This window comes from Myripristis murdjan, chromosome 20 (genome assembly GCF_902150065.1).
Source record: "Myripristis murdjan chromosome 20, fMyrMur1.1, whole genome shotgun sequence".
Taxonomy (NCBI): Eukaryota; Metazoa; Chordata; class Actinopteri; order Holocentriformes; family Holocentridae; genus Myripristis; species Myripristis murdjan.
Window position 1 is genome coordinate 5,974,238 of NC_043999.1, and position 15,530 is coordinate 5,989,767.

The 15,530-nt window shown below is 41.3% G+C and overlaps 1 protein-coding gene across 1 annotated transcript in view; it reads left to right on the forward strand.

The window, feature by feature from the left end:
• cnksr2a (connector enhancer of kinase suppressor of Ras 2a) overlaps window positions 1-14,582 on the forward strand; it is a 66,655-nt gene extending 52,073 nt beyond the window's left edge. The window contains exons 18-24 of the mRNA XM_030079328.1: window positions 1,942-2,009; window positions 3,312-3,409; window positions 4,944-5,162; window positions 6,469-6,610; window positions 7,798-8,022; window positions 8,900-9,087; window positions 14,385-14,582. Coding sequence (XP_029935188.1) covers window positions 1,942-2,009; window positions 3,312-3,409; window positions 4,944-5,162; window positions 6,469-6,610; window positions 7,798-8,022; window positions 8,900-9,087; window positions 14,385-14,582 — 1,138 coding nt within the window. The remainder of the gene's footprint in view (window positions 1-1,941; window positions 2,010-3,311; window positions 3,410-4,943; window positions 5,163-6,468; window positions 6,611-7,797; window positions 8,023-8,899; window positions 9,088-14,384) is intronic.
• The last annotated feature ends 948 nt before the right edge of the window (window positions 14,583-15,530 follow it).

Sequence of the window (15,530 nt, forward strand, 5' to 3'; positions counted from 1 at the left end):
AATTACAAAAAGCATACGTGTTCCCCGACGGCAGAGTGGATAATATCTCTGCCTGCCGTACAGAAGACCGGGGGTTCAATTCCCCACCTGGACAAGCTGGCATCACTACTTTAAACTATAATGAATTACTTTTTCAAAGTAACGTGCCCAACACTGACAGTAGCTGGGTTTCCATCCACCTATTTTTATTCGCATTTTTAGAAATTGCGAAAAAAAAAAAAAACTTTGATGGAAACGCCAGAAATTCGAAAAACGGCCGAAAATTCGCAAAAAAGTTTTTACGCTTGGAGGGGGTGGATTTCTCAGCGTATCGATAAAAGAAAATGTGACTTTTTGCTGTGGAAACAGGTTTTGCGAATAACCGATGACTGGACCGGATACCACGTCACACTTCTACGCTACAGTCTTATTATTAGTTATTATTATTATTATTATTAGTCTCTTATTCCTTATTTAGGATGGTTCGGTACGAAGTTAGCGCTGCCAAAATAGTAACCAGACTTCTCCCAAGAGCCGACAAGTTCAGCAGGAATCTGTCCCTGATCAGCTGTTGAGTGTCAGCTGAGTGTTTGTTGTTGCTCAGTGGCGACACACAGACACTATCTTATGACGTCATCTCACAGCGCACTCTCCTCCCAATAATCGCAAAACAAAACTAATGGAAACAGGCATCAATTCGCATTTTCTTTTGCGCATTTTGACAAAATTCGCTAAAAAATTTCAATATATTTGGATGGAAACCCAGCTAATGATAGATGAAATTTGACAGCAATGTCCACACTGCAACAGCAATGCAAAAATATGTGCATTAATAAGAGGATTTAAGAAAAGAAAGAAAGTAATCATAAAAATTACTTTCCCCAGTAATTGAATGACTCTCCTGCAGCAGTAATTGAGTAGTAATCAAAATTACTTTTTTACATAAGTAATTAGTAATTGTAACTTATTAGTTTTGTGAGTAATTGGTGAGTAATCCCAACACTGTCTACAACAGAAACCCTGCCCCACACACAAAAACTTTGTATTATCAGTGATTTGCAGTGATGTTAAACAAACACACAGAGAGAAATCCAGCATAGAAGAGAGAGAGCTCAGTTCTTACCAACAGCTGCAGCTGCTCTCGGCGTGGATCGTGTCTGAAAAGCAGAATTACATCCAAAAACAACAAGACAGCACCGGAAACACAATGCAAGTCACCAGTCCTTTTTTTTTTTTTTTCTTTTTTTCTTTTTTAAGAGTGATTCATTGTGTCTGAGGGTGGGATTTTCCTATAAATTCCACTCTAAATAACTCTATTTGGAGACAGTGTTTTGCCAGAAGGCAGATTACTCCTCTCGTATTCAAGAAAATTCCTGAAACGAGGAGATTTGCACCGGGAGCAAGTCGGAATGATCTCACTCCGCCGGCAGATTGTTTCACTTACCTCTCGAAAAATAAGAATGACTTGTTCAGATGGATATTTTTAAAGTGTGATACTCACCACAGCGAGGGGCCTCTCAGCAGGCCCAGTCCTCATCATTACGACGATTTCCATACTTATTCTTTTTGTATCCTGCTGCTCTTTCTTGCTCTTTATCTCCCTTTCTCGCTCTCCAACACACTCCACACACTCTGGGTCCTCGCGCCGTCATTATTTGCGGTCGGGCCATTTTAATTTTCCCCGCGCTTCTTATTAACAGATTTTGTTATTTCTGTGCCATTCTCTCTCTTTAATTAATTTTTGATGTCATATAATTTTGATTTCCAGTGCACTCGGGAGTTTGTTAACTTGGTGTTTTGAGTGGGTAAAAATGCTTTATGAGCTCTTTGGTGGTTTCTTTGTCTCAAAGTTAGTTTTCCCTCTGTCATTTTTATTACATTTTATCATGAGTTTGGGTTAAAAAAAAACCCCAAAAAAACCATACAAAATCGTAAATTTCTTCCTTTTGGCGTGTCCTGCAGGTGGCTGAGTCGTCTCAACATGGCCGCCGTGGGCTATGCCGAGCGAGAGAGGATACGCCAGGAGCAGGGTGAGGCATCACTGAGTGACTTGCTCAAGGGCACTTGAATCAGGGTGGTGTGTGGTGGACGGAGGGTTCCAGTTTAACTTCAAGTGCATTTATAGCCTGTAATGACTGTTTGCAGGCTCAAAGGGCTTTACAGGCCCACAGTATAGAAAACAAACATCTCTCTAATACCTCAGCAGACAATCGTGGCGTTTGTGCGCTGACAACCCGGCTAAAAATTAATTAACTGAGCGGTGCATGCTCTGTTGTATCCCATAGACTTTTGTAATGGATTTCACAATTAATCTTAATTAATTAATAGGTAGCATCTGAGTGATTTTTCTAATATGACTTCCAAATGTAAGGTGTTTTTTTGTGTGGTTTGTGACTGGATTCCCGTGCAATTCTATGGAGAGCTGTGTATTTGTACTGCGTATTATAGACAACTCTTAAATTGTAAATATATGGGCCTCACCAGTTCAGTTCAGTTCAGTTCAGATTCAAGATTCAAGATTCAAGATTTATTCGTCACATGCATGAATGTACAGGTACAGCAGCAGTGAAATGTAATTGCAACAACTCCAGCACTGTGCAAGTAAAAAAAAAAAAATAATAAAAAAGAAAAAATAAAATAATAATAATAACCATAATAATAATAATAATAAACAAATAAATAAAATAAAATAAAATAAAAATAATAAATAATAATAATAACGATAATAATAATAATAAAAAACAAATAAATAAAATAAAATAAAATAAAAATAAAGATAAAATAGAAAGAATATATGACTTTCCTAACCCTAACAACCTGTATACAATATACAACAATATACAAAAAGTACAAATAAGTAGAGGGTAAGTACAGTTCAGACTTTATTCATTTTAGGACAACTTGGGTGCAGCAACCTAAGACAAAACCCAACACAGAGACCTGCAGACCTAAAATCAACCAAAATAAGAAACTTGAAACCGCCTCTTCATGTACGAATGCACCGCCAGTAAACAAACCAATATCAATAACATACCACGATGTGTGTAACATCACACACCTGTGATTATCCAGCAAACAGAACATGTGAGTAAGTTTCTAAAATTGACCCAACAAAGATCCATAGAAGATGAAATGGGTGACTTTTGAAGGAAGTGGATGTGCTATTTGTACTTCATCATAGAATCATACACATACAGGCACATAAGATAGATAGATAGATCGATCGATAGATAGATAGATCGATAGATAGATAGATAGATAGACAGATAGATAGATAGATAGATGGATGGATGGATAGTGTTTCTGACTCGATGTGTCTGTGTCTTCTGCAGATTACTGGAGTGAGAGTGAACATGAGGATGATGCCACCGCCAGCCCCAAACAGGACAGCCCCCCGCCTCCTTATGATACCTACCCACGGCCTCCATCAGTGAGTCACACACACACACACACACACACACACACACACACACACATGCTCAGAGACACATACAGTATGTACACATGAAAGCGAACTCAGAGCGCGGGCACACATTTTCCATCAGCAGACTCATGCTCAGCGTGTGCTGCCATCCTCCGCAGACAGTTTAGTTATTGCCAATTTAGCCTCAAGGAGTAGATCTAAATTTGGCGTAATTGGACTAATAAATGGCACTATAATTGACCCTGGAACTACTTTGCTCCGCATATAAAACCTTTTTCATCTCAGGGCAAGTATTTTTAGCTGGGAGTACAATAAAGTACAAAAATAACAGAAGATATGTGATATGTCACTGGCATAGTCGCTTATTTCATTATCTTTTGTCTGCAGCAGGGTCTGGAATTACCACCTGCCAAGCACCAAATGTCAGCAAACTTTGCCTCCGCCAGATAAATCAGTAAGGACCACGAGCCAGACTGTCTGCTCACTTTTTTTTTTTTTTTTTTTTTAGCTGATAAAATTTAAAAAGTTTGGTTCTACACAGTTTCTGATTTTTGCCCTCTCGCAGACTTTGAAAGTATGTTTCCAAACGCCGTCTTGCAATTTGAATTCCGCAATAGTGGCTAACTTGGTGAGTGAAATTAAATTAGCGCACAGTGCATGAAATACCAATTAAAATGGCAAATATCTCCGGCAAATTGTGTCGTGCCGGTTCTGCTTGGCGGGTCATTTTATTTAGTTTAGCAGCTCTTGTCAGGTGAGACAGAAAGTTCATTTCAAACACTCATCTCCAGTTATCTGCACTTTGAACAGCTGGTTTGGCAAAACAGCTGCCATACTGCAACACCTAAATGAATACAGTCGCAGTGATTTAAAGCTATTTAGCCTGAGCGTATAACACTGCATGCTGGTTTTAGGCTGACTTGTAAGCAGCTTAACTGGCTGCGCTCAACGTCATTCAAGCGGCATTTTGGGCTCGAGGCGGATTTGTTTATCATATCGCAGACATCTTTACGTGTGAAGTGCTTATCTGCACCGTGAAAATTAGGCGAAAAAATTGAAATTGCATGACTCGGACGCACTTGATCAGCCATGTGCAGGGATGGGGGGAAAAGCAGACATTTAAAACCGAGGGTGGATTGATTTTATCTGAGGGTGTAGTGCACTCTAATGCACCACTGTGGAACCGGACCCGACTCATAAACACACCCACACACTCGTTTTTTGTCTCTCTAATGCACACACACACACACCCATACACATACACACTGTTATACTCTTTTGCTTTGTCTTGCTCTCTCTCTTTCTCTCTTTGTCCCACACACACATCTACAAAATTCAAACATGCTGCCACGTTCTCTCTTTCTCTCTCTCTCTCTCACACACACACACACACACACACACATTTTTCTCATCACCGTACTCTCCTGGTGGGCAGCTGGCTCCCCAGCGTCAAGACTGTCTTTGAAGGGTGTCGATACAATTGAATCAGATGGGGCGATCGATTGATGTCTCCCACGTCTCGCCCCCTCCTTCCTCTCAGATGAGCGCCTACTTGGAAGGCAGGACCACCCGACTGTCTTCCACGGAGACTTCTCGCTCCCGCTCTTCCCAGGAGGACTTCCTGTGCGGAGATCCCACCGTCGGGGGCGGGGATCCGCAGTACCACCCCGGCCCTCTAGGAGGAGGCACCACTCACAGTGGCAGGAAGCCAGGGGGCAGCAACAGCAGCGACCTGCAGTACCGATGTGATCCTGTGGAGGTTCGTGATGGTGATCAATTAAAATAAAGACCGTCCCTGCATTCCAAATCTGAAAAAACTCAAAATCTTACCAAGATTATTTGTCTTATTTCAAGTCAAAAATGTCTTATTCCTAGTCAAAATATCTCATTACACTTAAAATAAGACATGATCACCTCAGAAGTAACTTGTTTTTAGACAATTGTCTCTCGTTTCAAGTGAAAATTTGCTTGAAACAAGTGAAAATTTGCTTGTTTCTTTGGCAAAATTTGTTTCTTGTTTCTAGCTAATTTTCACTTATTTCAAGTGAATTTTCACTTTTTCCACTGGCAAATTTTGCCAATGAAACAAGCAAATTTTCACTTGTTTCAAGTGAAAATTCACTTGAAAAATTCACAAACATTCACAAACAAAAATTCACAAAAATTCACAAACAAGTGAAAATTTACTTCTGAGGTGATCATGTCTTATTTTAAGTGTAATGAGATATTAGACTAGAAATAAGACATTTTTGACTTGAAATAAGACAAATAATCTTGGTAAGATTTTGCGTTTTTGCAGTGAATACTTATATTACCATACTATTTAGTAGGGGAAAAAAAAGAATTAGCATGCATATTTCATACTAAACTACATACTTGGTAAGGGCAGCTGCAGTACATACTAAAAGTAAAAAGTATAAGTATTTGCGATTTGGAACGCAGGGCGTGATTGGCATCGAACTTGATTGACTTTATGTGTTTCCTGTCATAACAGGATGTTTAGGCGGGAGATTGTGTGGGGAGGTTTCGGTTTCGGAGAGAAATGGTTTTATTTGATGGGATGGGTGGAGAAGTGGGACTCCAAATTTTGTGAAATGTTGGCATCTTTATTTCCTGGCGCAGAATGAAGTCATAAGATATGCATTAAGATGTACAATTTCCCTGGATGGGACTTTAACTTTATGCTTCAAATAGTTTCTCATTTCACATTTACTGCTGCGGAGTTAATTATATTTTGCTTTTTTTAAATGTGAAATGTATGAATCTGCAGTCCATGTAATGAAAAAAAGTTTGTTTTGTTTTTAATAAAAGGTTGTTTTTCTTGCATAATGATAGTAATGATAATGGCCTGTTATCAAACATAAGCACATAGCATCACTGCGAATGATCTACTGAGAACACATGAATTATTTTGTTGTCTAGCTTCTGATCACGGGCCAGTTTCCCCAACACCCGGTCTATTCCCTTAACAGCTTTACTTTCACAGTGGTTAATAACATCGCTGGAAAACACAATCCATCAATGTCTGATTCCTTCCGCCTCTCCGTGCCCGCTCTTTCCTGCAGTACCGCTCCAGTCCTGCGGGGGGCAGCAGCGAGACAGGCTCCCCGGGACGCTCCTCCTCGTCCCAGCGACGCTCCTGGCAGGACCTGATTGAGACCCCGTTGACCGAGGCTGGTCTGCACTACCTACAGACTGGACCACTGGGTAATGTTCAAACCACAGAATTTGTTTTTTTTTTTTTTTAGGGTAAAAAAAAAAAAAAAAAAAAAACATCATCACTTTAAGTGCATAAGTCTAAAAAATACAAATGAACTGGTCTGGGAATGTATGAATGAATAATTTTGTCAAACAAAAATTAAAATACCTGCATATTTTTATTTTGTTCTTTAAATCAAACCTAATTTCCTAAATAGTGGATATTTTCTTGTTAATTTTCATGTGACCTATATATATCTTGTGTAATGTAGAATAACAAAGCAAGCAACACTCACAATAACAACATAGAGATTATAAAAGTGAATAAACAGTCCTCATATACTTTCTTATACACTAATAGTAGGATAATATGGCACGTATGAGATTAACTTTGATTTTTATTAACAGTGAATTCAGTTTGTGGAGAGCATTGTTCAGTGTGCTCTCCCAAATTTGGAATTAACCCTTTATAGGGCACTCGTTGAAATACTTTGAAATTCAAAAAAACAACCTAGACTGTTATTAGTGAACATGACAGGACTTTATTACTTTTATAAAATTTTTCTAAAATTTTCATTTTCCTATAGAAAATCAAAGCCAATGAGATTGGTCAAATGCCACAATCATGTGACCTGGGATGTAGAGCGATCTTTGCTGATTGGCTGGGTGAAGACCAAATGATTATTGAACTAATTGAGACAGGGGATGGGCCTGATATGTAAAAATTTTTAAATTACCAAAAATAGTCACTTGCCCGATAAAGGGTTAACTATTTAATTATTTTAGTTTTATGCTGATATGTGCTTATTGCTGTTAGCATTTGTTAAGTGCTTACACACTCTCGAAATGCTTCATTAGGGATTGGGTGTGTGTGTGAGGGGGTGGGGTTGGGGGGTCTGAAGTGCGAACCATATTGAGATTTGACATTGACTGATGTATTGTGCAGGTCTGTTGCTGGAGTAATGCACCGTAGATGCAGAGATGGTAGACTTCTACAACAATAATCACAGCTGCACACTGTAGCTCAATGCTGCGAGGCTTATCAATCGTTCTCTGGAAACTAAAAGTCGAGGTTGGCGGTTCGTCGTCCATCTGTGACGCCGCGTTGCCGCTGAGTCATGTTGATGATTTTAACCGAGTCACACAAAACGTTTCATTGTTATTTAATCACTCGTTCGCCTCTTTTTTCATCACAGAGGATGCCGTGTTCACCGAGCCGGGCCCGGGGGGCGGGACCATGACTGTGGGTGGAGTCTACACTCTCCCCGCACAGAGGAATGTCCCGTTGCCCATGGCGATGCAGAGGCTCATTCCCATGGCAACCCAGGGAGGGAAACCCCGCAGCTTCACACTGCCACGAGACAGCAACCTACACACACTCCTCACGCCCCCCGCCAGGGAGGAACAGCAAACACACACTGGTCAGTAAAGTGCCTCTGATGGAGACGCGGTAATAGGCATGCAGTGCAAAACACGAGGCGCGAATAATGCTCGTGAATACATAATTATCCGAGGGTAAGGCAGAGCTGCGCTTTCACCAGCAGGCAAATCAAAACAGTTTTTATGGTGGGCGAGCATCAAGACAGAGCAGAGAGGGAAAATACTCTCACACTGTATTACAACCAACACGGGGAGTGAAAATGAGAAAAATGCAGATGTTTGCCAAAATAAAAAAAATAAATAAATAAAAAAAATCGCAGTAGCACAGCAATGCGGGGCAGACAGGTGCATTTTGAAACACTTAAGCCATATGCTGATCCGTACACTGAAGCAAATGAGACGTTAGTGCACAAGTTGCCGAGGTGCACCCGAGGGGGCGCCGGGAGAAACGGCAAGAGCACAACATTGCATAGATAAGGCCAATCTAATTAAATAGGGGGATGTGTGCGGGTAGGAATGGATTTTCCGAAAGAGCCTACAGAGGAAACAAAAACTGTAAGCGTAAACAGGCGGTGTGCAGGGCAAAGAAACACAGGAACATTGCAGGCATGAAAAGGGGAAATTGGAAAAGAGAATGCATCTGAAAGGCAGAAAGAAAGAGAGAGAGAGTGCGATTGCTATCATTGCTGTTCTCTCTGTGACTAACAGGTGAATGTACAGTGGCAGCACAAGTTGGTCATGTGTGTGCTGCTGTCCTCCAGTGGTTGCAGTGGGATATAACCCAAGCCGATGATATTTTAAACAGCCTCTCTGTGCCTGTGCAAATCATGTGAGAATTTGTGAAAATAAAGTAGAACAGCGAGGGAGAGGAGCGTTGAAATCACTGTTGCGTGTGCTGGACTCTTCTTTTCTGCAAAGGTGGGAGTGAGGGGGCGTCGCTCGGTGACCTGTTCCGTGCGTGCGAGCAGGGCGGCGTGTGTCCTCTGGGCCGCGGGTCGGAGGTCAAGGGGCAGTCCGAGTTCAGGCAGTCGTTCCTCCGACGGGCCGCCGACCCTCAGCTCAACGACCGCCTGCACCGCCTCCGTATACTGACCTCCACGCTGAAGGTAAGGATCACACTCGTACACACACACATGCACACACACACACACACAAACATGAACACATGCTGCACAACACACACACACACAGGACTATGCTCATGCACACATAGATATAAGCATGTGCACCAGGGTAAGAGTTAAACTTTTTTTAGAGTGCATTTTTTGCCGCTTTCATGTGATTTTTAGAGGAGTTTTCATCCTTTTTGAGGCAATTTCACTGTAATTACATTGCATATTGGCGAACAAACACCCAGTTTGCACCACTAAGCAATAGATCACATCGCCCATATTTCTTTTCCACCGCCGGAAACTCGTGACAGGCCTTGCAAAAGAGGGTAGTGCCATTTACCTTCCCCTCTGTCCCCAACCAGTGCATCTTCTACCTCTAAACTATTCATTTTTTTTACAATTTTGAATGTTTTATTTTTCGTTGATGCAGTAGTTTATGTTGGGTCAGCATCCTCTTGTACTGCTGGCTGCACCGTGCCTACATTTTCTCCTGCCTCAGCCTGCATACGTGGTTATTTCCACAAAAACAAAATTTAAAAAAGCTTTTTTTTTTTTTTTCTGCGCGGACCAGAATTCGCCAAGTCACAGGCTCCTACAAATCATCTCATCCCTCATTCCGTGTCCGTGTGAATATATGACAATTTGATGAGTGAAATGCGAGCAAGGTGAAATGGAAAAGCAGATTCGCCCAAAAATTCTTGGCCAGCATGTTTGCCCACACATTTCGAATTTCATGGGTTTTCGTGGGAATGTTTGCCCCCGAGCCTCCATTAATTTCTAACCCTGATGTACAGACAAGCACATGAGCATGCACACACACTCACATCACATACACTCATGCACATACGCTGGAAGACGTGTCTGTCCTGTTAGTTTTGGTGCAGCCATCTGTCCGAGTCTGTCTCTTCGGTTTTGGGTTGAGTCTCTCTGTCTGGCTTCGCTCAGCAGCCTGTGTGTGGCTTCATGCTACATGAGCATGGTTGTGTCACCGGGCTGGTTGCCTCTGTCGCCTGTGAATGGCTCCTTTGCTGTGTTGTCCTTTTTTGTGTCTCGAGAGTTTGTATCTTTGTCGCTTCTATACTGTACACAGGCTGTGATGTCTCATCAGGGCGTGTGGCTTTGTTGCTTGTGTGTGTAGCTGTAGCGTTTTGCGAGGGTCTGTGGCTTGGCCTGCCCTTGTCTGCTGGTAGAGCTTGGGTGGAGTAGCTCCTCTCACATGTTTGTTCCTTGTCTGGCGTCTCTTTAAGGAAAACACCAAGAGTGTTGGGAGATTGGCCTGTTGGTCAACTTTCCCATCAAGCGGTGAGAACATAGACACCAAAGTCATCCAAGTGTCCCTCATTCACTCCAATTCTCAGTGCTAACACTTCAGTATACTTCAAACAGCCCCAAGCTCACGTTTATAAAATGTAGACCCCTATATGAAGTGAATTTAGGGAGCCTGATTTAAAAAAAAAGATTAATATTCAATTCTTACGATGTGATTAGGGTTGCAAAATTCCGGGAATTTTCAAAGTCGGAAACTTGCCATGGGAATTAATGGGAATATATGGGAATTTACAGGAGTAATCTGGAAATTTGCAAAATTGCGTGTTGGCCTATAAGCGGGAACTTAGTGTAGTTGAAGAAAAAACGTCTTGCAGCATAATCCTGGTTAAAACAACCAAGGAGGTTTTGATGATATGACTGGGGTAAATATATTTGACCTATGGTATTAAAGTTTAACTGGAAAAAATAAGTCAAAATGTGTTTAGTAGCTATTTAAGAGGCTTTCTATCAGCCAGCAAGCTCCACTGTGATGCTGGTTCTTCTGCTTTCTGCTAACCAGTTTTCTTAGAAATACAGTTTTCATATAAAAATGCAGGTTATAGTTTGATTTAGCTGCTGACTGAGGAGTGCTCATCCATTCATTGAGCCTATTTCTATTCATTTATCCACCATCAATCTTGAAGGACTGAGAAAAAAAAAATCTACTCAAAATAAGTCAAAGTCAAAAATGTCATTAGTTTGCACGCATGTCTGCTTATGACAAAACAAAATTTCCAAAATTCCCCAGCTGAACTTCCCATGGAAAGTTTCCGGAATGTTTCCGGAAATTTACCAGAAATTTTCCACACCTTTGCAACCCTAGATGTGATACTTGAACACTGGCATGCAGTTTCAAAATGATCAGGTTAAAAAATGTTAAAATAATCATTCATGTTTTTTTTTTTTCAATATTCTATTGATTTCTAGTGAATTCAATTCTAGTAAAATTACAGTATCCACAGGGTTCCCAAATCTGGAAAATGTATAGAGTTGTTTTCCAGTCGCGGAAAACCCCTGGAAAAAATTGAAAACTGATCAAACCCTAACCTTAACCCAGGAAATATTAGCAAAATCCTGGAAAATTAGGATTACATATCAAAATGTTTTCCTAGGCGCACATTCCACGTTTTTAGCCACTGGTGTTCTGTAGTAAGCTGTGTATGGAACGCCAAACAGGTCAAAAACATGCAAAATGAACGCTTTGATCAACACGTTGTTCGCAACATGTTTGCATATTGTTAATGTGTTATGATATTATATGATTTCTTTTTTTCATTGCAATACAGAAACTGAAAAATATAAAATGAGTATCAAGTATCTTATAAAGTTGTTATAGAAGCTGCAGTCACCGTGGCTAAACGTAATGATTCTGTTCAGCTGCTACAGTTTCATCATAATGTTTTGTTAACGTGTAATTTGAGATGTCAATTGCACACGGTTTTTATAATTTTGAAGATGCTAATCATTGTAAGACTTTATGTGAGCAATAGCTAACGTTCACATGCTGTAAGTCATTGAATATGTCCTTCAAAAATTCTGGAAAATTAGTGAGTTTGAACTCTGTATCATTCAGGCCCTCTGGAAGCCCCTCAAGGACCCTTGGAGGTCCCCAGGCCCCACTTTGAAAACCTCTGCACCAGCTGAGTGATGGGTCTAGCATTATCCAAAGTTGTAAAACTGACCTTCAAGTAATAAAAGTAGCTTAGAGGTTTTACTATATTGCCTGTAAAATCATGAACTTTAACAATGAAATGTTATTAACTCAATATTGCTGATGCGGCTAGGTTTATTTTTGGAACGCCTTCAAGTGAGCAATAACGTAATCCTCCTCTGTATTGATTTTCAGCGGTGCAAAGTCTCCCACTGCCCGACCGCTTTCATTTCTCATGTGAACAAGAAAAGTCATCCTCAGTCGTTTAAAACACTTACTCGTGTATTGTATTTCATGTCAACTTGACCGGTCTCCTACACAAAACTGCCAGACTTAGCCCCATATCACCTAATACCTAAAATGACCTAAAATCCCACTGCTGTCCAGGACCTGAGCTCAGTGTAATCGGGTAAACCTGCATTTCAGTCGTTTGTTCTGAGCCCTGCAACACTTCTGGGTTATTATCAGAGATGGGATCGAGTCACCCATGTGCAAGTCTCAAGTAAGTCTCAAGTCTTAACCTTCAAGTCTCAAGTAAGTCCCAAGTCTTAACCTTCAAGTCTCAAGTAAGTCTCAAGTCTTAACCTTCAAGTCTCTAGTAAGTCTCAAGTGTTAACCTTCAAGTCTCAAGTAAGTCCCAAGTAATTTTTTCTTGGGCAAGTCAAGTCAAGTCAAGTCACAGGTTGTGTCAAGTCAAGTCAAGTCACATTATTACAATCTTACCTGCAGAATCCGGTCTTAATAAACAGAAAATATAAGATATTAGTAACTATCAAATAATATTATCGGCCAATTTAGTTAACTTGTTTAAAAAATATGACTTTTTGCTTTATTGCTCTGTTTTATTGATCTGCTTTCCTAGCGTCAATCAGGCCCTACATGTCATGCACTAACTCGCCAATAGTCAGTAAGAGACTATAAATCACACGCAAAGCATCTCGTATCCATGCTTGTATCATGCTAATGTTAGCTAAGCTGACTATCAACTAACAGGGTAATAGGCTATTAGCTCATTTACAAGCACTGACTCGGCAGAATGGGTAGAGAGGGCATGACTGATTGACAGGGTCGTTATCCAATCATTACAGCACCATTCCCAGCGTGCGCTCATATACCGGGTAATATTACAGGCTAGAAATATTTATTTTATATTTTATATTCAAACTGAAAACATGAAATGAACAACAATCAAGTCATTCAAGTCATTGTGTCTCAAGTCGAGTCAAGTCCCAAGTCTTAAACTTCCAAGTCCAAGCCGAGTCTCAAGTTTTTTATTTTTTGTCAAGTCAAGTCACAAGTCATTAAAACAGCGACTCGAGTCGACTCGAGTCCAAGTCGCAGTGACTCAAGTCCCCATCTCTGGTTATTATCTTCCTCGGCTCTGAACAGCAGGGGTGTAAACGGGTCGCTCTGACAGGGTTTCCACTAATGTAATAGGCGTTACCTGACTTTTTTTTGCGTGTAATCCCAGTTTTTCCAATAAATAAATAAATAAATAAAATTAATAAAAAAAAATAAAATAAAACATGTAAAACTTGCTTGCTTGGTGTAAAAGTGATACAAGATTAATTGCGATTTAGTTGTAGAGCTGATAACAGTTCCCACTTTTGAGATAATGCTTGTTGCCCACTAACACTCTGAACTATCACGGCGTCAGCAGCCAATAATCCACCGGGCACACGAAGGTGATCGTGGCGTTCATGTTCTAATCAATTAACGCTCGTGTAGGTAACTTTTTTTTTTTTAGACTGTGGTCAAAAATCTGGACTCAAACGTCACCGACCTGAGATCTGCCACCTCGTCCGAGTCGCCCCTGTGCACATGCACGCTCATACATGTGGCACTGATGTGGATGCACCGTAGCTACAGTAAACTAAGCTGAATTACTATAGCTAAGGTAGTTTTTTTGGGGGGGGGGTTTTGTGGGGCGGGGAAAGCAAATGTGCACGGCAGCAGTGCATGTGCATGTGCAATAGATGTGATTGGACTGAGATTGCGATGTTTCTATGAGGTGATTGATTGTTTGACTCCTGCCAGTTGCATTTTAATGAATGAGATTTCGCCGCCGGGCACAGCCCAAGAGAGCGAATTTTTCCTCAGTGCATTGAGCTTTGATTGGACCCTCTTGTGTGTATTTGTGGCTTGTAAAAAATTATGAAGGAAAAAAAAAAGTTACCTACAGAAGTTTTAACAGATGAACTGACCACTGGTCCACTCTCCCAACAACGCTGTGTATTCCTTTAACTGTGTGTCTCTCTTTCCATGTGTGTGCGTTTTACAGCGTAGTGGTAGCGAAGTGACCCGCCCCTCCTGTGTTTCTGCATCCCCATAGGACAGGGAGGGGGAGCTAGCGCTGATTGACAGGCTGCTGGCCAATCCCCAGCTGTCGTCGGCAGAGTTCCAGGAGTGGAAGAGAGCCTATCAGGAGCTGTTCTCTCAGGAGCCAGTCACAACAGCCGAATCAGACCCCGCCCCGCCCTTGACTCCCTCACTCTCGCACACACACTCCTACATTGAAACCCATGTCTGACAAGCGCACACACACACACACACACGTGCGCACCACCGGCACACACACAAGATGCTCTGGTGTCCTGATTGTCATTCCGGAAAGATTTGAACAAATCGCAGCTGACGTCTGACTTTTCAGTTTTGATGCATCAAGTGACAGGAAAACATTGGCGTTAGCGCAGACAGTAATGCAGCGTGTAAAGAGTGAAGAGCAGGGACGATTTCACATGCCGATACGCTTTCAGCCGCCACAGTGTACATCTGCGACATGACAGATTTTATGAGGAGGCTTCGACGTTAAGCCTGAGTGATTCAGGGCTTACTCATGCCCTCATGTCACATCTGAGTAAATCTACTAGCTGACTGGTTATGCCACTCCAGCTGGCTCGAGGGCGGAAGGTAGACTGATACTAATGTGTATTTCCATGTTGGCTTTTGTGTTATTTACCTAAAACAAACTTTAACTTGAACCATCATCTTATGATATAGAATCATCCAATCACCACGCTGAACCGGAACTTAACAAGAGTGACTTTTATCTGATTGGTCCTCCTGACGCGGGCGGGGATAACGTCCCTTCCCTCGGGGATTACAGAGTCGTATCTGTATGAGCTGTCATTGGTATTAACAGTATATCATCCTGCTTGTTGTGCCATGTTTATACTGACTGCACAGTGTAAAATAAAGTCTCATAGACAAAGTGACATACATTGTATCCTATCGAGCCCTATACTTGATGTCTATGATGATATTTACTGTACAGCGAGTGTTACTGTACTGTATAGGCGAGCAGAGAACAATAAGCACAGGTCTTTTTTTTTAAACAAAGTCATCTCGGGTTCTGTCTCTTGGGTTTGGAGAGCTATGTTTGTGCTGGTTTGTTAGAATTATGTACTGTGCTGGGCTGGACCTAAAGCATGCACACCCCATAGCTCTCCTGAGATAGGACCCCAGTCGAAAGAAAAAT